General features: G+C 45.6%; 1 protein-coding gene across 1 annotated transcript in view; it reads right to left on the bottom strand.

Moving 5' to 3' along the window:
* Positions 1–20,972, bottom strand: part of SYNRG (synergin gamma) — a 550,586-nt gene extending 529,614 nt beyond the window's left edge. The window contains exon 1 of the mRNA XM_078680938.1: positions 20,820–20,972. Coding sequence (XP_078537064.1) covers positions 20,820–20,890 — 71 coding nt within the window. The 5' untranslated portion in view covers positions 20,891–20,972. The remainder of the gene's footprint in view (positions 1–20,819) is intronic.
* Between the last annotated feature and the right edge of the window lie 3,813 nt (positions 20,973–24,785).

Raw genomic sequence — 24,785 nt, 5'->3', positions numbered from 1 at the left:
AGATAAAGGACCCAATGACTGGGGCCACCAGGCCGATGTCCAGACTGACGGAGACTTGCCCACAATCAGCACCTCCATTTTGTCACCGTTCAGTCTGAGACAGTTATTGGCCATCCATCCGGCCAAGTCTTGGAGACAAGACGCAAACTTGCTGGCTGCATGCTCAGCCGGCTGTGTCAAAGCCACAACCAGCTGCGTATCATCTGCATAAGTCACCACTTCCACTCCATATTGCTCAGTTATTAGCGCCACTGGTGCCACATAAAGATTGAAAAGGGTAGGGCTCAGGCTGGAGCCCTGTGGAACCCCTCGATCCAGGTTAAAAGCCTTAGAACTATGGGGCCCTTGCTCAACACGAAATCTGCGTTTGTGGAGAAAAGAATCCAGCCAGTCCCATGCCTTCCCTACCACTCCACCCTTCCTCAGACACTGCAGCAAGGTGTGGTGTGCCACAGTGTCGAACGCGGCACTGAGATCAAGAAGAATCAGTGCCGCGGTCTGACCCTCATCCACATGTCTCCGTAAAGCCTCTGTGGAGAAGAGCAAGGCAGACTCGAGTGGCAGGTGCGAAAACCCGTCTGAGATGGATGTAAGAGCCTATGAGCTTTTATATGAGCTGTAAGTTGCTGATTAACCAGCTTTTCAGCTATTTTAGCAAAATAGGGGAGGAGTGATATGGGCCGCAGATTACTCAGCTGGTCCATACTGATCTGTGGCTTTTTCTTTAGTGTACGGACCACTGCTTCTTTCCAGGTTATCGGCACCTTGCCAGATTCAAATGACAGCTCTAGCAAGTAACTAATATAAGGTGCTAAGGCCTTAATATTTCCTCTCAGGATTTTAGCTGGAGCAGGATCTTTAGGTGAGCCAGATTTCACAACTCTAGCTACTTTAAGCAGCAGATCCTCATCTGGAACCATGAACGCCTTTAGGCATTCTTTTTCCATTAATCCATCCAAAGGTGTCTCCTCACTACCGGAGCAAGCCCTAGCCTCCTTTGGGACGGTAGAATAAATATCCTTCACTTTGTTGGAGAAAAATCTAGCTATCTGATTACATGATTCCGCAGAGCCAGCCTCCGGTTCCCCAATAGAGGCCAGTGAGGATAAATCTTTGTATACCAAGAACAGTTCCTTAGCGGAACAGTCCGCCTTGTCAATCCGCTCAGTGTAGTAGGCAGAGCGGGTTTTCCTTATCAAGGCATGGTACCTCTTAAGGCTAGATTTATATACCTTCTCCAGGACTGGCAGGTAACCATTTCTCCAGCTTCTTTCAAGACGCTTACACACAGTCTTAGCCTCCCTTAACTCAGCATTAAACCAAGCAGCGGATTTAGTTCGCCGCATGGGACCCGTGCTGGACCAGGGAGCTGTCTTGTCCAGAGCGAGCGGAATACGATGGTCCAGGGCCTCACAAGCACCATCAATCACCAAGCCTAATCCTTCTGGGGGCCCACCCTCAGCCAGGGTGATACTAAAGTTTCAGATGAGAACTTGGCCCATATTCTCTGCCTTTTATTAGTACCTCCCAATTTCCCAAAGGTATTGCCCGTGATATAGTGAATATGGAATAGTACCAAAAAATGGTCCGTCCAAACCATCGGCATAGGAGGATCAATTTTAAGAGCTTCCCAGTTGCAAAAGATAGAATCCAGAAGATGTCCCAACCGGTGTGTGGGAAGCTCAGATTTTAATACTAATTGCAGAGTTAATAAATCCTGTCGAAGCTCTTGGGCTGGAGCATGAGGCATCCTCGAAGTGCAGGTTCAGATCCCCTAACAGAATGAACTTCTCATATCGCATAGTGGGGGCCAATAAGTTATGTATAAGGCTCGCAGAGAATTGAGTGCTGCCACCCGGCGGTCTGTAAACTAAAAGGCCCTTGATTATATAATTATTCGACACGGTTATAGAAAAGGCGCCAGGTTCACTATCAGATATCGTCACTGGCTCCAGAATACATTTAATATTGCCCTTATGGATCACAGCGATCCCTCCCCCCCTCCCGCATGGTCTATCCAACCTGCATATCCCATATCCAGAGGTCCGAGCATCCAGTATTTCAGTGGTCGAATCCTCATCCAACCAGGTTTCCATTATAAAAAGAATGTCCAACTGACTATCAGCCAGAAGGTCACGTATTTCCATGCTATGCTTCTTAAGAGACCTACTATTGATTAGAGCACATCTGAGCTCCCCATCAGTCCCTCCTGTCCGTACAAAAGGACTAGTAGAGAACCCACAGTGCCTACAGTCCTTAGTGCAGCCTCCCCCATTAGGGTCCATACTGTGTCTGCAATTCACCATCGTGCCTGTGCGGAGAGCCCACAGCTCCTGCCGCGAGTAGGTAAGGCCTACCTGAACTCCTCCAGGGGTCCTGGCCCCTGGCCCCGTCCGGGCGCAGACGGGCTTGCCTTTGGCGCGTCTTCGGCACGCCCGCTGCGCGGCCGCTAGGGCATGTGAAATTTAAGCAGGATTCTGCCCTGCAACTAGAGCGCTAACCCGCAAAACCGGAATTGCCTGACTCTACCTACCACGCCCTCCGTGCAACGGTACTAACTACCGCGTCGGACCAGGGCGGGTAGGACAGGTCACCGAGATCAGGCCTTCTTTCCTTCCAGGTAGGCTAAAGCGCCCAGTAAGCCCGTGTGTGACAGGCTAAGTTTTCCCCCTTCAACTGTCAGAGTGTCCCCTTCACGCATAAAACAAAGTGCACAAATCACTAAAATTGCATCCGAGTAAAAGCAATGTAAAGTGGGATCACCTTAGGCCAACAAACGAGTTCAGGAGGAGCTGCCACCAACCCCCTTTGCTTGCAGCGCCGCCGCCGGTCCAAGCGGAATTTAAGCAGGATTCTCCCCTGCAACTAGAGCGCTAACCCGCAAAACCGTAAGTGCCAGACTCTACCTACCACGGCCACCAGGCAACTGTAGTAACTACCGCGTCGGACCAGGGCGGGTAGGACAGGTCACCGAGATCAGGCCTTCGTTCCTTCCAGGTAAGGCTAAAGCGCCCAGTAAGCGCGTGTGCGACAGGCTAAGTTTTCACCCTTCAACTGTCAGAGTGTCCCCTTCACGCATAAAACAAAGAGCACAAATCACTTAAATTGCATCCGAATAAAAGCAATGTAAAGTGGGATCACCTTAGACCAACAAACTAGTTCAGGAGGAAGCTGCCACCAACCCCCTTTGTTCACCATTTGTAGTATTTGTTTATATTCAAATCACAAAGTAAATTACTCGATGCTTGAAGTAATGGCAGGAAACTGTAAACATGAAGACCGAGGTCGTGAGCCATAGCTGAGCAACGTAGTATATTAAACATCTAATGAAGAGAACCTGCAGAATTACATCTCAAACAGCAGACAAGGAAACCAATGGCAAGAGGAGTCACAAAGACCAGGGAAACATGACTAAACAATGTTTCCCAGTAACTGCTCCACAGTTTCAGTCACAAAGGGAAACTCAAAGTTGTGGATCAGAGACATTAAGGATCTTACATACTTTGTTGATGGCAAGCACTCAGACATCTGTGTGTAAGAAAATAGAGTTGGTGTTACTCTACATCATCTTCTGGACAATTTATCAAGCCTCCCCCCAAATAAATGAAATATAGCAACAGGCCCAATAACTAGTTATCTGCAGCAGAATGTAGATTCCTTATCAAGAGAACTGTGAATCGACTGTGCCTCACTCTTGAGCAAAAACTTCCGACTCAAACAAAGATTACTGAACTATATGCAAGAAGATGTGCCAGTACCAGTGACAACGATTAGCCCCTCTCGTCTTTTAAAAGCATGTGGGCAGTTTTTATAAACGCTCGAGACATTTAATAAACATGCTTGGAACGACACACTGTGGGAAATAACAGCAGAGTTTACATTAAGTATGAAAGAGGAGGGGAAATCCTGCAGCCCACCAAGGTCCTCGGTGGGCTGATCTTTAGTCCCTAGATGTCAAGGGAGAGTAAAAGCCTCAGGTACTGTTTGATTTATAACCGTGTCACTGCCGTGGTTATAGGGGCAAAAGAAACAAATGATGGACAGAATGCTTTAGAATGTAAACATTCGCCACCAGTCACGAAAATCTGGGTTTAATCCAACGTTTTTTGCTCACCTGCAACCACAGTTTGGACCCAGCCATATGCAAATCAGTCTTGACCTTGTTCCTCACGGCAACAGTCCAGCCCGAACTGCCATGCCAGTTCCTCCTTGGACCTGAAACAAGCATCCTGGGACAGGTTTGGGGCATCTCCTCTCATCCAGCAGGCTAACTTGAATAGAGTGACGCAGTGAGCGCGTGACCAAAGTCTAGGAATACCCTTCCCACTTCGGGCGACAAAAGAAAAGGAAAAAATGATAGACGGAATGCTGTACAATGCAACTATTCACCCCCAGTCACAAAGATCTGGGTTTACTCCATCATTCTTTTGCTCACCATGCCTCCCCAGTTTGGACCCAGCCATATGCAAATATGGCCTGGCAGTTCAGGCTGGACTGTTCCCATGGGAAGCAGGGTCAAGACTGCTATGCATTTTGGCTGGGTATGAACTGGAATGGCATGGGGAGCAAAAAGAAACAATGGATTTAGGCCCAAATCTCTGAACTGGGGTGAATGTTTGACATTGTTTAACATTCTGTCCATCAATTCTTCTGTTACAGTGGTTATAGGGAGAGCACAGGCAACAACCAACACAGCTAAAAACAGCTAAAACTGAAATCCGACTCTTCGGGAACAAGAGCTCCCTATGGGACCCAATGGCCATCAGACCTTGCCATCGTCTTGAACGACAGACTCCCAATGGCCAAACAAATTAACGCAGTCATCTCCTCCTGCTTATTCATTCTACGGATGCTCCGCGAGATATTCCACTGGCTTCCCATGATAACAGACACAATATCACCCAGGCCCATCACCACTAGCAGACTAGACTACGGCAATCCACTCTACGTCAGTATAACAAATCAACTCAGTCAAAGACCCCAGACTACAGAGATGCAGCCGCCAGACTCGTCCTCAACATCCCCCACCGTGCACACATTACGCCCTGCTCAAGAGAGCTACACTCACTATGAATTCAGAAGCAATACCAACTGAAACTGCTCACCCACGCATACAAAGCCCTCCAATGCGTCGAACCTGCCTACCTCAACCATTGCCTCAACTTCCACCAACTCACCAGGCAACTGTGCACGCCCACATTCCACCTCACACAAATAAATCTCCTTTGCCAGAGCACATCAAGAGGATACTCCCTTTTCCCTACATTGCTGCCAAATCCTGAAACTACCTTCCACACGCCCCCCCCCCCAATCAGGACCTGGACACCCTTCTCGAATTTAGCAACAATATGAAGACCAGGCTATTCAACTAGGAGCCCAATCGGCCTACTCATCAACTTCAGCACCTGGATACCCCATGAGAGATCAGCACGCTTTACAAATACTCATAACTTAAGCAAGCTCTTTTTTTCCTGAGACAGGTGGAATAGGTCTTTGACATGACTAGGACATCATTTTTTCAACTTGTCCAACACCAGATAGCCACACTGAAGAGAGAAATGCAATAGAAGAGCTTGCTGACATGACTCTGGGCTTTTCTGAGAAGGCCTTTGAAGGAAAAGGGACAGTTGCGAGTGTTTATGTCTTCAGGTCTGGGAGACACTCAGGCTGCTTCTTTACTGATGGGGAGAGGGGTGTGGGACAAGCTATGTGTCCGCTTTGAGTAAGGTACTACCACTTCACACTCCAGTAGCTGTACGATCAGGGCAGGTTAGCTCAAGAATCATCCAGCTTGCCAACAGCTGCGGTCAACCATTTTTCCAGTGCAATGGACTGTTTTTATAAGGTTATATCCAAGGTCGGATCTGACATTTTATGCCAAACAACTGTTGAGATTAAAGAATGTTTTTCTAGCGAATTTGTTAAGGTTGCTGAGCTATTCCTTTTATGAGGAAAAGAAGTGTATGAATTTAAAACATCATTTTAACACAGAGAATGTTTTAATATGTGGCAGCCTGCTGTCAGATCAGTCTGCACAAAACTCCTGCCTCACTGTTGTTCAGGGGGGATTGTGTCCATTGAGCAAATCAATTCATATTTTAGTGCAAGGCCGATCATCAGCACAGATTACTAGATGGTCTGGGTCATAATATTTTGAGAGATACATTAATTAGACCCATGCCAAGTGGCAAACAGCATCCTCACATCATTCTTTTCAAGATCATCATCACTCGTGATACCCAGCAACAGTTTGCTGTCACACAACTGCACCAAGTAGGCCAACAGGCTCCATCTTTCAATTCTTAGAATTCCCCCAGAGTCCACTCTCTAGGCAGACTTTTGGGTCAGTTTATAATGCGGACATCTTTGGAGCATGGTTCTTTCTGTTTGCAATAGTAAACCAATTTGTATATGTTCTGTGTAACTGATTTTTCTCCCCGTCTGGCTCCAGGTATGCCCACTTTGAGCCAACTCAGAGCCAAAGTCCAAGCGATGGACATTTAACCCTTTGCAACATCATGGTGCGACCTCTGTGGGTCAGAGGGAGAAGTGGTGAGATGCCTAGTTGACGAGAAGTGTGAGCAATGCATCCTGCCACAATTTTCCGTCACAGGTCCACAAAAGGTGTCCAGTTTATGTACAAGTTCACCGGGTCATGTAAAGTCTTGCGGCCATCTTGGGAGGGCCCACTCTATAAAACAGGAACCGCCTTCTACTAGCTGCTTGTCAATGAGAGTTCTGTTACAAATGACTTCGCGCTGGAGTGCTCGTGATCCCAAAAGTGTAGTTTGATGTCAGGTGCCTCTTATTGGGGTACGAGTGAGTGATTTGGGATCAAAAGTTTGGACCCTTGTAAGACTCTTTTAAGAGTGCTTTATGTAGTATATGGATACTGTTTTCGAAAGTTCTGGAAAAATGATTGATGCTGTAACAGAGGTACGCTACGCTATGCTAAGAAGCTGATGGAGGCAGCCTAAAGAAATTTTCGACTCATTGAAGGAGCTAGGAGTTTTTTCTAATTTGTGACACATTACAACATTCATACCACTGAGCATTTGTGTAGAATGATAATGAATTTGACCTCAAAACTGAATTTGAGGAACCCAATAGACTGCAATCAGACTCTTTTCCAAAGAGATGGTCAACCTTGGAGACAATCTTTTATGACCTTGATTGATAGGAATTTGATTAATAGAAACACACAGATGTCTAGTGCTTCTGGCAGCAGGTCAGCTCCAAGAATTATGCAGAGAATGTGGGCACATGTCAGGGGGACCAAGAGACTCAGTGGGAGGGGAAAGTTAAAATCTGTTTCCTTGTTGTGATTTGCTTCCATAGGACTCGAGTCCAGATCAACAACTTCTCATCATTCCTGGTTGAATGCCTGCTGTCCTCCACAGGGAAGATCAACTCCTTGGCAACCACTTCCCTCTCTGTCAGGATGTGGGAGGCAGGATGTTACATTTTACTTCTGCGCAAGTATTCAGGGGTAAGAACCTCCCTAGTGGGTTATATATGAAATGTTTTTTTTATGTTAGGAGTGATAAACGTGAATTAGATAATTGTAATACTATGCAGCACTGTTTATATATATGTACTGCCTCAAGTACATTGGTCTGGTTGTGCACCTTATTCAGATCCACAGTCAAGAAAGCTGTCAATCAATACTCTACCACAGTGGACGCTTTATACTGGAACACTAAGAGTGCAGCCCCATGTCCAAAACTGCCCTGGAGGGAGGGTCAATCTATTCAGCATTACCATTTATCCAAACTCGGGCCACTTAGCCCTCTTTGCCCTGAGCTCTCAAGGAGGATTACAGCTGGGGAGTAGTAGGACCTCCTGTCACATATGATGCCACATTCAGCAACTAGAAATGTCCATTTGTTCCTGCAATGACCTATCACTCTCTCGGGCAGACAAGGTCACTGTTTGTTAACGATCTGTTAAGACAATAAATTATTATAACCATGGCACTGTGATCCAATATTGGGTGTTTCACACTACCATTGATATTGATGGACACATGCTCAAATAAGACTGCTATGCTTCCAATGTCCCGAAATTAGACACATTAAAATTCAAATTAGAATATTTCCTTAGGCACTTCTACAATAGCCAATTATCCAATGAAAGCTTATTGTGCAGATACCTAAATAGTACAGGAACCTATTGTTAAGTATTTGATGACCCATTAAGAAGGTCCTTTGATTTAATTAAATTAATTAATACAAATTTAATTTCTTTCCCAACTCCATTTCCTTGGGATCAAATTTCATGTTTTTTAGGTCCTCTGGAAAACAAAAATAGTTTTGAAAAGGATTTCTACGATAGATATATATATATATATACATACACACTCACAACACAGGCCCCTCTCGATTGACTTCACCCACCCCAACGAGAGAATGCTTCTTGTTGTCATCGTAGCCTGGGTAAAGGCATATAGGAGCACCCTTTTGAAGAAAACATACATTTGCCTCAATAAGGCCTGTTTAAACTGGTAAATGAACGTATTTATTCATTGTTGTCTAACTAGTTACATGAACGTATTTATAACATCAATAGGTTGAAAATAGGTATGATCTAATGTTTATGATAAAATACAGGTAAAATGTGACCTCTATGATTAAATACAATGATAAACAAGCCAAAACAATAAACGCTGTAAGATCTTTAGACACATAACATTAAAATGCCACAAACAACATTTAAAATGTTGTTGACTGGAAATTGTGCTGACAAATGCTTGCTCTAAAGTGAGGTTGTTTCTAAACATATATTTAACGTAGGCTTCACAAATGCTTATGTATCACGGACCTCAACAACCACGAAAACATCTGTTCATATTACTAGCCAATGTTTTGACACTGAACTCTACTTTTGCTATCGTGTTAATTAACACTTGTTTTTAATGCTTAATATGGACAAAAAATAACACTTTTTACACAATTCCCACGGACACTGGCAGGTGTTCTTGTTAGACATTGACAGTTTCCTTATCTATTCAAGTAGGGACGCAACATCTTTCTACAGGCCAACATAAAGGTATTTAAAGATTCAAAGACTAAAAACGGAATGGTCCTATTTAGATGCGTTTTTCCAGGTTTCCACGAAGAAATATTTTAGCTAACTTTCAAGGTCACCTCTCAAAAGTGTTGTTTCTTCCATGCTCTCAGTCTCAAATGGTTCAAGCAAGACATTTAAAAGGATCATTAGGAGGAGAGTGGCTTGACTGTGCATGGAATAAGACGTCACTAGGTAAGGTTCTGCTCCTGTTCAGCCAACAAAAGCTTAACATCAGCAGCCATCCACTGCCGTGCTAGACAGCGGAGGACCCTGGACACTTCTGCAACTCCTACATGGGTCAGTATTTGCCACCTGAAAATGCTAAAGGCCCGTAGACTGGATAGTCGTAGCACTGAGGGCCCCGGGAAAGAGGGGGGGGGGAGAAGAGAGAGGAGGAAGCACCCCCTAACCACCTTACACAAGGGAGGGTGGTAGGGAAAAAAATGGCTGGGCCCTGTTGCGAGTGGAGGAGTGACCTTATAAAACCTTAACTTGCAAATCCAGCTGTGAGAAGTTGCTAGCTGTCTCCTGCCCTGGCAAGTACTGGTGGAGTGATGCAACCTGTGGATGGGCCAGGGACATAAGGTTAGGCCAGTCCTGAGCGGAAGGGCTGTAAGACAAAACAACCAGACCACCGAATAAGAAGGAATACTAGTAGGTCAGGACAGCAGACCAGACATGGACAAGATAAGCAAGAAGGGTTGCTCTTCCTCTGAAGTGGTTATCCAGTGGAGCAGAGAATGGATCCGCAGGAGGGTGACAACACAATGGATATGGCTACTTAGCCCGCTTGTCTGTGAGGCAGATTCAGAGTTTTGCTGCCTGACCGGGTGGCAGGCTTACAACCATCAGGGGCACTGGCAGAGCATGGGGTGGTCCGCACCACAGATGAGCCTCACAAATACACACCAACCAATAACGTGAGAAGAGTGGATGAAACCCTACTAAAATGCCTGGGCTTAGAGTAGCGGAAGGACTTCAGGCTCACCCCCGCGGTCGAAGGGTCAGGAAGGTCATACAGGGTTCCACTTCTAATTGGAGAGCTGTATGCAGCGAGGATAAATATCTGTAATGACTGAAGAGTGTGCTGCCTAGGGGAGCCTACGAGTTGGGAAAGTGGAGTCTCTTCGACCACCACTTTTCCTTTACCAGTCCAAAATGCCCAGGAGTAACAGAGGAACACCCCAAACAAGGATACACATAAGCAATTCCCACATATTTACTGACAGAGGAAGGATTGACACATGAATGTGCCCTAGCTCCTAACTCCATCTGAGCATTGGTGTGAGGCCGGCTGTTCAAAGGAATGGCCCGAGGAAGACAAAATAAAGACGGCTCAGTCATGAATTTGTCATCCCAGGCATCACCTTTCCTTCCTATCATGCCCCCACTTACCACCACCCACCCACAAACATGGCAATGGGAGCTCATCTGGAGTTACCCAAGACTATATGGATAACTTCATTAAGGAAATCCAGCATGAGATGGGATCTATTAATGAGGGGTCAGGGGATAGGAGAGGTCTCTACACCTGGAGAGAGAGGGTTGAGGTTCCGGAGCACACAATGAATGATCAATACAAAGTGCAAGTAACAGGCTAAGATTCCGGCGGTGGAGGAAAAATGTCAAGAGTAGTGCAAGTACGGTGACTTTGACTTACTCAGCGAACAGCACGTTCCATTGCAGTAATGTAACCCTTATGCCTGCAATTCACATTAAAAGTGGCAGCAAATGTTGTAGTGTTTGCTGCGCAAAGCAAGGAACCCCTTGGACATCAAGAGAGTTGATGACGAGGGTAATCCCTCTGGGACCTCCCCTCCCCCATCCATACCTCCCCCAGAGGGTGGGAAATTGTCAACTGAAATGGCAGACTGTCAAGAGAAGTCATAGATCACAGCCTTCCTACCTGACCTCAACAACTGAAGTAATAGTCCTAAACACCTACAAAAAAATAGAAGCTGGAACAAAAGACAGTTCAAGTCCCATGCACAATGAACTGAAAGAAGAGCAGGAAGTGCAGAAGAAGAGTTAACGAGCCTTGTGCGGTCCAGGTGGCACATGGTTTAGGGTTGGTGGGCCAGGCATCTGGCGGGACACCAGGGCTGAGGGAGCAAAGCTGAAAGCCGAGCGGATTTTAGACCATTCTCTGTGAGAGAGAACTATTATTGTCAAACAACACTAGAGTAGTATACTCACTAATCCCAAGTACTATAGTACATAACTCATCAAAGTTCACTTCGTACAACCCGCTTCCCTCACTCCAACCCCCTAACCCAGAATGCTTAGTCCAATCTTAAAAAAGACATACATTTTGAGAGATGATTATATAGCCCCAGCTGGTCAGACACAGGAGGAAAAGAGGTTAGAGATAACTGGGACATCAAAAAGTAAAGAGGCCTAGAAGATTAATTTTGCTGTATACAAATCCTAGCGGCAGAAATAGGCAGGTGCATTACTTTCCAATGTCTGTTTTAAGTACTGTTGATCAACCAGAAGGACCTGAATTTCCTTAACAAATGTCACCAGGTGTGGAGTTATTATAAATAGGCAGCCCAGACTGTTTTCTACAGAAAACTATGTGCACAACTGGGGGATGTTAATGTGACCAGACAATAGGAGAACACTTCAACCTGGTCTTGCACCTCGACCTCTCATGTGCACATTACATTTTCACCAATAGACCACCTGTTGGTATCAGACTCACCGATCCAATCCCTAGAAATGCCAACATTTCTGCTACCTCCCTCTCTCATCAAGCCCACCTGGATATGTTCAGAGAGGCAGGGAGTAGATCGCAGGGAGGGACAAAAAGGAGACTGGCGGGTGCGACCCTACAAGACCCAATATATAAAGCCACTAAAGCAAAGCAGTCACTGATTTTTTCAAACTAATAGCACTTCAGTGGCCACAAGTATAGAATCAAGACTAGCAAGGGAGAGGAAACGGATAGAAAATAATCTCACGTTGGGTTTGAAGGAACTGAAACGTAGGAACAAGCAAAGCCCAATTAAAAAGACTCAAAGGCACCTGGTGAGGCCAAATTAGGGCCCAAAAGACCAACAGAGCAGACAGCTCTGCTGAAGACGGAAGGCTATTCCATGAGACGGGAGAAAAGAAAATGACCCTACTGATCATTTTAAGGATATATTCCTAGCCAAAACAAACATTGCTAGAATGGGAGGATGAATAAAACGTGGACAACAACGAGACAGAAGCCTGACAGGCATTTGGGAATTTCTTCCTCTACATTAAAGATCAGATCGAATGGAGGACATATAGACCTTTCTAAAGGGGTGTAATTTGGCAATGCTTACAGCAGAAATGAGCAAAACTTTAGACAGAACCACAGAGGTCTCTGAAAGCAAGGAGGCTCTGAAATCTAAGCAGAAGAACAAAAAAACTTAGCCTAGGTGGCTTATTTCATAAAAACGTGTTTCCACTCGAATGAGTATGGTTATGGCTACCTCCTCTGATAACTTTTCTATTAATACTGGCCTGACACGTACCATATTAAAAGTGGACATAATCCTAATGGCCAGGTAAGGCCACGATGAGAGTGACAGCACAGCCCACAGGCCTATGGCCCTTTTAGAAACGGATGTGAAAATCTTTACAAAAGTCTTAGTTAACAGGCTAGCAGATAGAAACTAATCAGACAGCATTCATCAAGCAGAGACAAGGATGTAATATTATGCGTATTGCACATTAGGAAGAGGTCAACAGAAAGAAAATTCTGGCTATTTTAATTTGCCTTGAGTTGAATAGCTAGATATGAAATGCAGCAGGGGGAGGCTATTCCATGTTTTCGCTATGAAGTAGGGGAAGTAGCACCCTCCGCTCGTGCTTCTGTTGATGCAGGAGTGTGGGTGAACTGGAGGAGCAGCTTAGTCGTCTGGCTGGTCGGTCAAATTCAGGTGGGGGTTCTTGTAGTCAGGTCCTAGGTTGTGCAGGGCCTTGTATGTGTGGGTCAGCAGCTTGAACTGGCATCTCTTCTGTACAGGGAGCCACTGGAGTACTTGGAGGAGAGGGGTGATGTGGGTACATCAGGGGAGGTTGGGGATGAGTCTAACTGCGGTGTTCTGAATGGTATGTTGTCTCTGGAGGAGGTGTGCAGTGATCCAAGTGTAGACTGCATTGCCGTAGTGCTGCCTGCTAATGATGAGGGCTTGTGTGACAGTGCAGCTAGTGTTCAGGGCGAGCCACTTGAAGTTTTTTTGTAGAATGCGTAGAGTGAAGAAGCAGGCAGAGGAGACGGCATTGATCTGGGACTTCATGGTCAGCTTCCTGTCAAGGATGATGCCGAGGTTTCGGCCATGGTCCTGTTCTAGGGAGTGATGTTGTTGCAGAAGATCAGTAGTTCAGTTGTGTCAGTTTTGAGCTTCAGGCAGTTGTCTCTCATCTAACTGGAGACGCTCATCATGCATCCGTGGTAGCCAATTCTGGTGGCAGTGAGGTATTTGGAGAGGGAGAGGATGAGCTGAATATAGTCTGCAGAAGATATGATGTTGAGTCCATTGGATCTTACTATGTTGGTCAAGGAAATCGTTTAGGTGTTGACGAGGGTGGGGCTTAGAGATGAACCCTGAGGGACACCACTGATTATTTCCCTGGGGTCGGTGGTATTGGGAGGCAAGTCGAACTTTCTGTGTTCTTACGGAGTGAGGCCATCCAGTGGCAGGATACAAGTCTCCCGCAGTGGCAGTCGGAGTAAATGAAGTGAGGTCCTGGCATTCCCCCTGGAAAATGGTTGTAGGCAGGGATGCTTGCTTTCCCTCATCTAGCTTGACCTAGTAGCGAAGAGAATTAGGGCCTGTGGTGATATCAGGGGGAAATTCGTTAAGTGGGGAAAACTGCAAGGTCTGTCTTTTTGAGGATGATGTCCTGACCTAACCAGGGAGCACAGTACCAGTGGTGCTAGAGGAGCTGGACTTGTTTGATACTTCTTGTGCTTCATAGAGAATTCAACACCCTTAATCTCACCATTCCACTGAGTCTGTTTTTATCCTACAACTACATTCACTCGATCAGATACCTCAGTCTCAGTTTAACCAAGAGACAACAAAGCTGGAGAAAGGTCAACTGGCCAGCCCTAAGTAAACTACTTTATGAGGACTCGAGGAGATGGTGCCCTCCTCTACATATTATGATTAGGGTGTATTAAGGTTCTTAAAATGTATGCACTCACTAAGGTGCTCCATCTCTTCACACAGCTCCTAGAAAGTATCGACCTGACTAGGAGTCACTTGATGTAGCGTCATCTCTTGGCATTTGTATGGAGAGGAGGTATCCCTAAAACCTCTGAGAGGGTCCTAATGGTGCTCAAAGAAAAAGGAGGGCTGCCGTGCCCGGATTCATTGAGGGTAGCGCTTCTCTTCTCTGTTTTTTATCTAAGTGAACGGCAAGGAAAAGTGAGTAACAACTGTTTTATGGAGCGAACGATGGTGGGCTGCTCAATATATTGGATTTAGCTTGGTTAGAAAAGTCACAGCACCCATGAAGCCTACCAAGCCACTCTGGTGTGAACGGTCCTGGAAATATGGGCTCAAGTAGCTGTGAAGGGGGAGTTACCCACATTCCCATCACCCATCACTCCAATCCCTCATTTATAATGGCAATGAAGGGTGGACATTTCCGACAGTGAAAGTAGAGGAAATAACAGGACTTTAACAGATATGTTCAACTAAGACTAGATTAAGTAATGTTCAACTAAGACTAGATTAAGTAATTTTCTAAGTGAAAATCTAACATAGGCAAGCTCCAAACAAACCGATTCCAGTGCTACCAACTTCATTACTGGGCACTCTCCCTTCTACTTCCTCTCCAATGTCTACGGGTGCTACAAGATCCTTGAAACACTGTAATAAGTTAATCCGTAAATATGAGAGTTCCAAAGGGCTGATTTCCAACAGCATAGCTTAGCGAGACACTCCAGAATGAACTACTAGAGTACGTAGGATTGAGTATAGATTGAGATACAGATGTTATAGGACGTCTGAACGCATTGAGCGCATCTAACATACTGCTACAGATCAGTGTTGGAGATGTGTGGAAGAGAAGGGTATGATCCTCCACATATCGGGGTCATTTGTAGTTATCCAGACATTCTGGGATGAGATGCTGGGACATTGCCAGAGGACACTGGGACTTCCAGTACTGGCCGCCTAAACTCTTAACTATACTGGGTATATGCTTTGAAACCCCGGGGTGCATGATCTCGCACAATTAAACTGATACTACACATGCTAAGTGCGGCAACACAACTTATGACCGTATTTAGGAAGAAAAAGGATTCACCCCCCCCCCTCTCCCTCTCCCAATCACACTTTGGTTCAAAAAGCTATAACAAGCCTTGGCGCAGAGTGGATATTCAAAGTTAGATAGAGGTCACTAATCTACTAACTCTCCAGATTATAACATTTATTCTTCAAGCCTCAATGTTTACAAGCCCTCCAGCTATTCAAGGGACCTTAGCTACAGCATATGCTCTGGGTGCCCTGCTTTTTTCCGGATCAGGCAGTCAGGAGCACTGAGTTACAGACAGGGAATCTTACCATCTTAGGAGCCCTTATCCTGCACCACATAAGCACAACTTACAAACTTTATAATATACACGACATGCAAACCCCATTAGCCTAAACAAAACAATACTTTCCTACTTCCCTCCTGCATTAGTGGTTCCGAGATGGATTATAGTTTGTACGGAGGGAGGAAGTGGGGACCGACAGGGTTGTTTATATTACAATGAATTATATTGTTTCATGTTCAGATACTTCAAACTTCTTGCTAGACTAACAGTCACATATTTTACTAAGTAATTGTTTGGTATAGAACCCATATAAAGAGCAAAAAGGAGCAAAATTACCCTTTTCTGCAAGGCTAGATTCGCATTAGGATAACAAACGAATGTGACATTAAAACCAGTCGAAACAAATAAAGAAGAGAAAACTACGCAAGTAAATGACTAACAAACTGACAATACAATGATCAGCCTTAGATGCTCAATATCCACTTTAAAGTAAATGAAAAGCAAATGCATTAACTAGGTTATGATCAATTCTTCGATTGAAGCTAAATTTTTATTACGAGAGATCTGTATCAATAAACAATAAAGAGATGTGTATGTTATATTTACTTACAATCATATATGAGGAAGAAAAAGGTTTGCAGAGTTTAATTAAAAGTAATACAACAAGGCAGTGTAAGAAACCGTACTACTAGGGCAATAGCATCATGAAATATTCATCTTTTCAGCTGAGGTCTCAATGAAAGGGCTGATTAATTTAACAGTGGCTGAAAATAGACTCTTCCTAATTAAATAGCAGCTGCAAGAACGGAGTAGCAGGTTACATCAAACTATTCAAAACCCCTACCATGAAATGTTCAAGTTAACAAAACAAAAAAAAAATCTTTATTACATTCATCACAAACGCAGTGTACACACATGCCTCTGAATACCCATCTGCATACATCAACATGAACACCATTTCCAATTTCAGTGCAGTCAATAAATCAAGTTTGGAACACCTTCTCTCAAAGAGGAGATCCTTTCAGTTATTTGGGGAAGAGTATAGATACGCTCCAAATTAGAAAGGTCTTACAATCAAAGTTAATCAGGAAAGTACAGCTGATAGTCTTTCTACTTCACCAACTAGCCGTGTTGTAAGTGGTATTTGGTGATTTAACATGTTATAAGAAGTCAGAAATAATCTATAAGAGCAACAAAACAAGTGGGCACGCAACTCCATATTTGACTCTTAGCTTTCTCATATTGTTTTACCAAAGTTGTTATGCGATTAAAGCAATGCACTGCTGAGTAAACCAATCAATCGATCAGGGGATTGAAAGCGCGCTACTCACCCGTGAGGGTCTCAAGGCGCTGAGAGGTAAAGGGGGCATTCAGCCGAAGAGCCAGGTCTTGAGGGTCTTCCTGAAGGTGTTCAGGGAGGGGGCGCGTCTGATGTCTGCCGGTAGCTCGTTCCAGGTCTTGGCTGCGATGTGGGAGAACGATCTTCCGGCTTATCTGGCTCTCTGGATCCGCGGGGTCTCAGCCAGTGCGAGGTTAGATGATCGCAGGTTTCTTTTGGGTATGTGGAAGTTTATTCTGTCATTGAGGAATTTGGGTCAGCTGATGTGCCGGCATTTGTGGCGTGAGTGAGGATTTTGAAGGGGACTCTTCTCCACTGGGAGCCAGTGGAGTCGCTGCAGGTGTTGGCTGATGTGTTTGTGCCAGGGGATGCAGAGGACGAGTCTGGCCGCAGTGTTCTGTATAGTTTGCAGTTTGTGGAGTAGGAACATGTTGATGCCGGCGTAGAGTGCGTTGCCATAGTCATGTTTGCTGGTGACGAGTGCGTGGGTGACTGTTTTCCTCGATTTGGGTGTGGGGGATCCATTTGAAGGTCTTTCGGAGGATGCAGCGGGTGTTGAAACAGCTGGAGGTGACGGCGTTGACCTGTCGGTTCATGGTGAGTGATGAGTCAAGTACAATGTAGAGGTTCTTGGCGTGGTCTGAGGGGGTAGCTGGGCTTCTGAGGGCAGTGGGCCACCCGGTGTTGTCCCTGCTGAAGGGGTGGTTCCAAAGACGAGGACTTCTGTTTTCTCAGTGTTGAGTTTTAGGCAGCTGTTGGTCATCCAGTCCGCCACTTCTTGCATTCCTCTCTGGAAGTTGAGTTTTGCAGTGGAAGGGTCTTTGGTGAGGGAGAGAATGAGCGTCCCATCGGCATAGGAGGCCGTGTTGTCGAACGATGTCTGCGAGAGGGGCAATGTAGATGTTGAAGAGGGTCGGGCTCAGGGATGACCCCTACGGGACTCCGCAGGTGATGTAGGTGGGGTGGAGAGGAAGGGCTTTAGTCAGATCCTTTGGCTGCTTCCGGTGAGGAACGAGCTGATCTAGTCTAGGGCAGTTGCTTGTATACCGGCGTCGTGTAGTCTGGTGACATGGTCCAGGAGGGTGTGGATGAGAAAAATATAAAAAAAAAGGGTAAAATATGGCGCAGGACCCATAAATGACAGCAATAAGATTTAGTGACTCTTGATATTTGTAACTACCATTTGTGGGACCTACACCACATCTTCCAATTTTTATCTTTCTTTCAAGAGTCCTACTCAGCAATCCATTGGTTCAATCGCATCATGACGTTGATAATACAGTATTTCTGGGACTACAGAACAAAAGTATTCAGAGGATTCATTCTGTTATGAGAACTTTATTTCACCAAAAGAAACACGACCATAAAGCAGATTAACTACAGCAATTACACTGGCAACCAATACATAAAAAGATACTCTTCAAATCATCTTGCATTTTGCGTAGAATTTTTAAGCCGGAGGTCCCAAACTTCTGGCACAGAAATTTGTTAAATATGCTTCCAAGTGTAAACTGTGATCTACTCCCTGCTCCTATTTTAGGGCAACAAGCCAAAGTACAAAATGTCTGATAAGAGAGTTTGCAGGCTTAAATCCGAGGGCTCAAATAACGGCACAAAGTGAGATCCCTACTGTTATTAAAAGAGTGAATCATTAGAACAGAACACCCTCGGTCATGAAAAAGGAGAATTGTTCTTATTTGGTGAAGAGAGCCAGTCTATGGCTGATCAGAGGAATGGGGCATCAACATGTTCTATAGAAAGGGCCATCCATTTAGGTTACACGACTGCTCAGAATAGGGATAATGTGTAGAGTTGAGGAAGTGTCAGTAAGAAGCCTAACTAGAATATGTGAAGGCGATTATATGCATCACTATTAAATCTGTATTCTCTCTCGTTTAGCAGAGTTCAATAAAACACTGGTTGCAGCAGGTGTGTTAAAACCCAACTCACATATTTGCAAACTGTGGAGGAACCGGTAAGGTAGATGGGTATGGACACCATCACTGAAGGGGACGTGAGGAGCTTTGCAATGGCTCGGGAGTACAAATTAATATTTTGCTGTGTAGTATGGGCACAAACATCAAAAATTAAATTGCCTCTATGCACCCTCTTACATTTGGGAAATAAGCGACATGAGCACTCAAATGGAATTGGCTAAGGATCACATATCTTCATACAGTGGGGAAGCCAAGATTAAAAACTACGTCCTGTTTTCTACGATTATACTATTATTACGATCCCCTATTAACTCACCCAATGCATAAATAGGAACACTCATATTTGTAGCTTGGAACCTTTTTGAAATCGACAAAATGCTAACTACAAGGGGTGAAAGCCCATATTAAAATGTAAACGAATTCCGGGTGAATAGGTTCAGGCTTCAATTCAAGAACGGCAATAGTGCAGCACGAATCAACATTATTTCTATCCCGTCTGCTGTTCACCGTGTTAGTTAGTTCTGTCTGGATAGTAAACAATCATATATTGTTTCTAGCACAGAAATAAGAGAGTTAATAAAATCTGTATATTTTAAACCAGCAGTTGTTTTACACATCGGTTTAATTTTATCAGCTTTTAAAGAAGCTGACTGATTCTACGTGTGTCAAATACTAACTATTGGCTACAGTTCTCTAGTATTCTCAGTAGAAAACAATAACACATTAAATAAGAAGAGTACAGTTCTTGAAGCAAACGCTGAAAAATCCCAAAGTGAGTTTCAAAAACAAATCCACGCTGTTCTGATTCTTATTTAAGTGGAAAACATTATCACTGTCATTACATGACGCCGCTAAACACACCCTAGATAGAAGTCGAGATATCATTACTGGGATGTAAAGACTTTTGCAACAAACTATTTCTGCTCACAGATTATGTGAAGTGCCACACAAGGATTGATACTTAGCGTGGGATTCTTGACAGCACGGGTAAAAGTACAAATAAAACATGGCATCTTATTGTTTTAAAGAAAATGTTAGTCCACACCCAAAGTCCATCTCAGATACACCATCTAGTCAACAACCCTCATCCAAGACTGCTCTTCTTCTCATCGGTGAATCTCTCGACACCCCTGGATTATGCTTCCCCGGGCTACCCACAGTTTAGCTCACTCGGCAGCAGCGTACCCAATTATAAAAGGGCCTGCTTCCATAACTACGTGCCCCAAGGTTCACCAAAGCCCATGCCATTTAAAACGGCCGTCAACTTGGATGAAACACTCAATGTCCAAAAGCAAATGTCCCTCGCGACATTGAGCGTCCTGTGCATACCCAAAGCAGAGACTGTAGTGTTATGCTTTTATTGCTTTCAGGTATGTTATTGTTAAAAGTACATTGTACCTTTAACTCACGTGGTATAAAGGAATGAAGAATGTGTACTCGTGTAATGTGTTCCAGTTCTCTGGTCAGTTGTTGGCTGTACCTGGAACTGTGAGCTGCTTTACCTGGCGCTCGCCTGCTTTATCCATATATTGTAATTATATACCATTAAAGGTATTTCCATCATCACCTGCTTCTATCTTTTCACTACAGAGACCTCGCGTCTCATGTATTCCGTGTAAGAATGAAGCAGGAGTAAGAATCAGCTGTCAATCTAGAAGTAAGCAGCTGACACTCTACGGAAGTACTCAAGGAATATGTAGTATGTCATGTCACCGAGACGTAGAAGGCCTTGGACCCATGGGAGGGTGTGAGATGCGGCGGGCAGTCGCCTGGTGCAGTACTCTGGTCGTGATAAGTGCAGCAGGCGGGACAAAGAACACAATCCCAACCCATCCCTGTGACAGGCCTGTATCGGTGTCAGGCGGAGGGCAAGGGGGCAGCTCCCTCTAGCTGTCAGTGTTCATGGTACCTGCCGAGAGCGCCCGGCCGCTGCCCTGGAGTAACGTACCTCTGGCACAGACCGCCCTCCGTCCGCTGACGAACCCCCGACTCTTGCCTGCTCCTCTCAGTATACGACATCCGCAGCTGAAGCAGCTGGCAGACCCATGAGAAAAGACACCGCTGTCAGTGACTATATTTCCGCCGACGAGAGCCACCCGGGCTGTACCCAGCGTCAGGAACACGTCGCTTCCGGTGGGCCGGCCCAGCACACTTTTGCTTGCAGTTTGATAGCGAGTCTGATGCGAGCAGTCTTTCTCACACGAGAGCCACCCGGGTCTAAATTACAGGCGCGGAATACATAGTAACAGTAAAATAAGACTTACAGGGCACAATACTGCACCGTCAGCAGCTACTGCTCTCCTGGGGTGACACTGGATAGCAGAGGCGCAACTAGAGGCAAATTTCGGAGGGAGGGGTGGATGGGGGGTGAAATTTCGGGGGGGGGCTAAGGAAAAATTTCGGGGGGGTGGGGCTGAATCTTTGAGCAACATGCAGAGTGGAGCTGCAGGGGCTCTTAAAAGTGGTGAAACAACAGCAAGGCCTCATTAACATGCAATGGTCTTTAAAAGACCTGTGAAGTGCTCGGGTGCGGCTGTGTGTGCGCCCAGGAAGTGTCTCACCCTGGGCTGCCACACACGACGTGGGGGGCTGAAGCCCTTTCAGTCCAATGGGTGTTGCGCACCTGCTGGATAGCCCTTAAACTGGCCTGGAGGGGGGTTTGGCAGCCTCTTCACAAACCACTGCTCTGCTGGTGGTGGTAGGGTTGGCTGGGTTGCCCGACAACCACTGTTGGCAGAGGAGAAAGGTTCCGTCAGCACAGACAGCCTTTACAAGACCAGAGGCTCATATTGTACAGTCTCTTCTTGCTTTTATTTAACAGCAGCCAATCCAAATAAAAATTACATTGCCCAGAAAAAAACTGGTAACAGGGCTACAAACTTTACCATTACAATAGAACAGCCAATGGGACATTAGGTAACCCAATACCTATATTGACTGAGAGCAACACATCCTCTTTTCTTGCTGCTCGCAATGTGGATAAGTATAACGTTCACAGTTCATTAATATTGTTGGTTATTGCTTACTTATTTTCTATTATATGGCAGTTTTGCTGTTTTGTTATTAGGTTTCTGTGGTGTAGCGGTCTAGTGGCGCTAGCCCCGGCAGTGACGTGGGGCGGATATCCGGCAGCGGCCTCGAGCGGATCTCGAGAGCGGCACAAGCCCGATCCGGCGCTCCCGAGTAAATGTAATTAAAGCATTTAAAATTGTGGAATAAACCACCTAATCCACCAGAGATAGTCCTGGCATTATTTCCAAGGGGGCAGTGCAGAGCAGCAACATTATAATGGCGACGAGGTGACGGGATTACTCCTACAGCCCGAGCCCACGAGAGCAGCACCAACCAAGGAACATCACCAGGCACCTATTGTGGCACTCGGGAGCGTGGCAGTGACAAGTGGCAATAAAAAGAAGGACAGACGACCCCTCAACAGGCACGGGATAGCAGTGACCTGCGGCAGGCATGAGTACATGCACCGGAGACACACGTGGGCACTGAGCCACCCTCGAGAAGGCTGCGCTGGAGCCCCAAAACGGAAGCCAAGCGCAAGGGGGAGAACAGACCCAACCAGGGGACACAGAGCCAGGAGAGGTGTTACCAGGCACTTCCACCCCAGAAGAGAGCGACAGGGAAGACGTCAGTAGCGCCAGAGGCCCTACCATGTGCGCCCAAACCTCAGCATTAATGAACCCTGTGCCATTCTTATCAAAGATGGGCGAACCAGAGATGCCCTGGGAGGACTGGAAGCAATACTTCCTAAATTACCTCTCAGCATTGGAAGAGGAAGGCGAAAACGAATATACAGAAGCACGGCGCAAGAAGATATTGCTGCACAATTTAGGCACAGCGGGCCAGAGAGTATATATGAACTTAGTCAAACCAGAGAGGCAGGCAACCGATATGAACATGTTCCAGCACGCGTTGGAGGACCTGGAGGCCCATTACAGACCAGTGGTGTGCACGGCCATTGATAGGTACAATTTATTTCAAAGAAAACAGGCCAGAGGGGAAACGGTCGACGATTACGTGGCTGCGTTGCAGAAGTTAGCAATCACGTGCAAGTTCGGAATTCTGGAAGAAGGGTTGATCCGCGACCAAATAATCATGCACACCGTCATCACGTCAATCCAAGAAAAACTGTGGGTAAACGGCGACGCACCCCTGAAGGAAGTAGTGGCGTTGGTGAAGAAAGTGGAGATGTCCAAAAGGTGTGCTGAAGCGGCAAAGCTAGAAAACAGTCAAAGTGCAGCCGTATGCAGAGTAGCAGACAGAAGAGGTACAGAGGCCAAGCAACAATTAGGGCACCAAGGAGCACGCACGTACAAAAGGCAGAACCAAAAAGTGTACAAGAATCAAGGACAAAGGAATGAATGGGAGCAAGAATTCATGCTACAGGTGCGGGAGTCAAAAAAGAAATGACACAGTGCACTCCTTCTTTCTCCAGTTAGTCCTTATAATTTTAGTTTTCGCCTTTTATGCGTGCTAGCCCGGTATCGTGAACTGCCGAATCACATGCTAGTAACATCACTTCAAACACTGGGGCGTATTGACGCCCCAATCCGGACGCACAGCATTGATTTGCGCATTACAATAATGCCACAGTAAATCCATTTCATCAGTTTTTATTCCAAATTAATCCATTTTTTTGTACAATTTCATTCTCGTTGGTCTGTTACATGTAAGACACTTGTAGATGCATTTGTTTCCTTTAAACGCTGTAGGAATGCACGTGGCCTTATCCTAAAGCACGGAATGCAGCATAAGTATTTCTCCTTAAATAATCTCTTTCACCCAATGCATTTCGAGCCCATCACGGTTCTTCGTCAGGGGTTTATCTACAAATGTTTAAAACATATCTGTTAGACTATATATTCACGATTAGTTATCAATTTGAGTATTATCCAGAAATTAAACAATAAAGATTAATGCATACAATTCATTTACGTTCTTCCTGCCAATAACGTTTTTTGCCCACTGAAATCAATTGTGCCTGAATAAATGCTGGTTACAACTTCTTCACTCGTTTGCATTTAATTAGACCTTCTTAACTTAAACGCCCTCTATTCTGTTCCTCTGAACGTGAATAAACCACCTCTTCCAACAGGAGTACCACGCACGCAGCAAATGACAAAGGATGTCCGGCGTTTGGAGCAAAGTGCTCGTTCTGCAGTCTCGTGGGGCACTACGAGAAAGTGTGCAGGAGGAAACAGTCAAGAAACGAGGTCAAGTACGTGGCACAAGAGTCGAACCAGGAGAACGAAGACGCGGACGGAAGCGAACACGACGAGATTCTGATGATAGAAGACCAGATATTAGGGATCGAAAGTGCCACGGACAAGAAACCTAAATGCGAGATGGAAATTGGCGGAGTGCAGACGACCATGATAGCTGATTCAGGGTCACCCTATACGATCATCCAGAGGAGCATATGGGAGAGAGAGTTCGCACCCAGAGTCGGACGTCAACTCCTACCGTCAGACATTCACCCCGTCACGTACACTGGGGAACCCATCCCCATGGTGGGGTATTGTCCATTAACATTTACCTTCAAGGACAGATCGACAGGAGGAAAGTTATATGTCTCTGAGAAGGGGCCATCCGTGTTGGGATGGAAAGATCAAGGAGCCCTCGGGATAAAGCTAAACCCAGGCGGGCGCACGCAAGTACTTGTAACGGAGGAAGCTGGCATATACGAAGCGAGGAGCTGGAAAGAGGAATTCCCAGAAGTATTCAAAAGCACCATTGGTCGCCTAACGAAGTTCACGCACAAGATTTGTCTAAAGGAAGGAGCACAACCCAAAAGTCATAAAGTGCGCAATATTCCATTCAGGATCAGGACAGCTGTGCAAGAAGAACTGCAGAGGCTGGAAGAGAACGGGGTGATAGAAGCGATTGACAGCGCAGAGTGGTT

The sequence above is a fragment of the Lissotriton helveticus genome, chromosome 3_1, assembly GCF_964261635.1.
Source record: "Lissotriton helveticus chromosome 3_1, aLisHel1.1, whole genome shotgun sequence".
Classification (NCBI taxonomy): Eukaryota; Metazoa; Chordata; class Amphibia; order Caudata; family Salamandridae; genus Lissotriton; species Lissotriton helveticus.
Note: the sequence above shows the minus strand (reverse complement) of the source record. Positions and strands in the feature narration are given on the sequence as shown.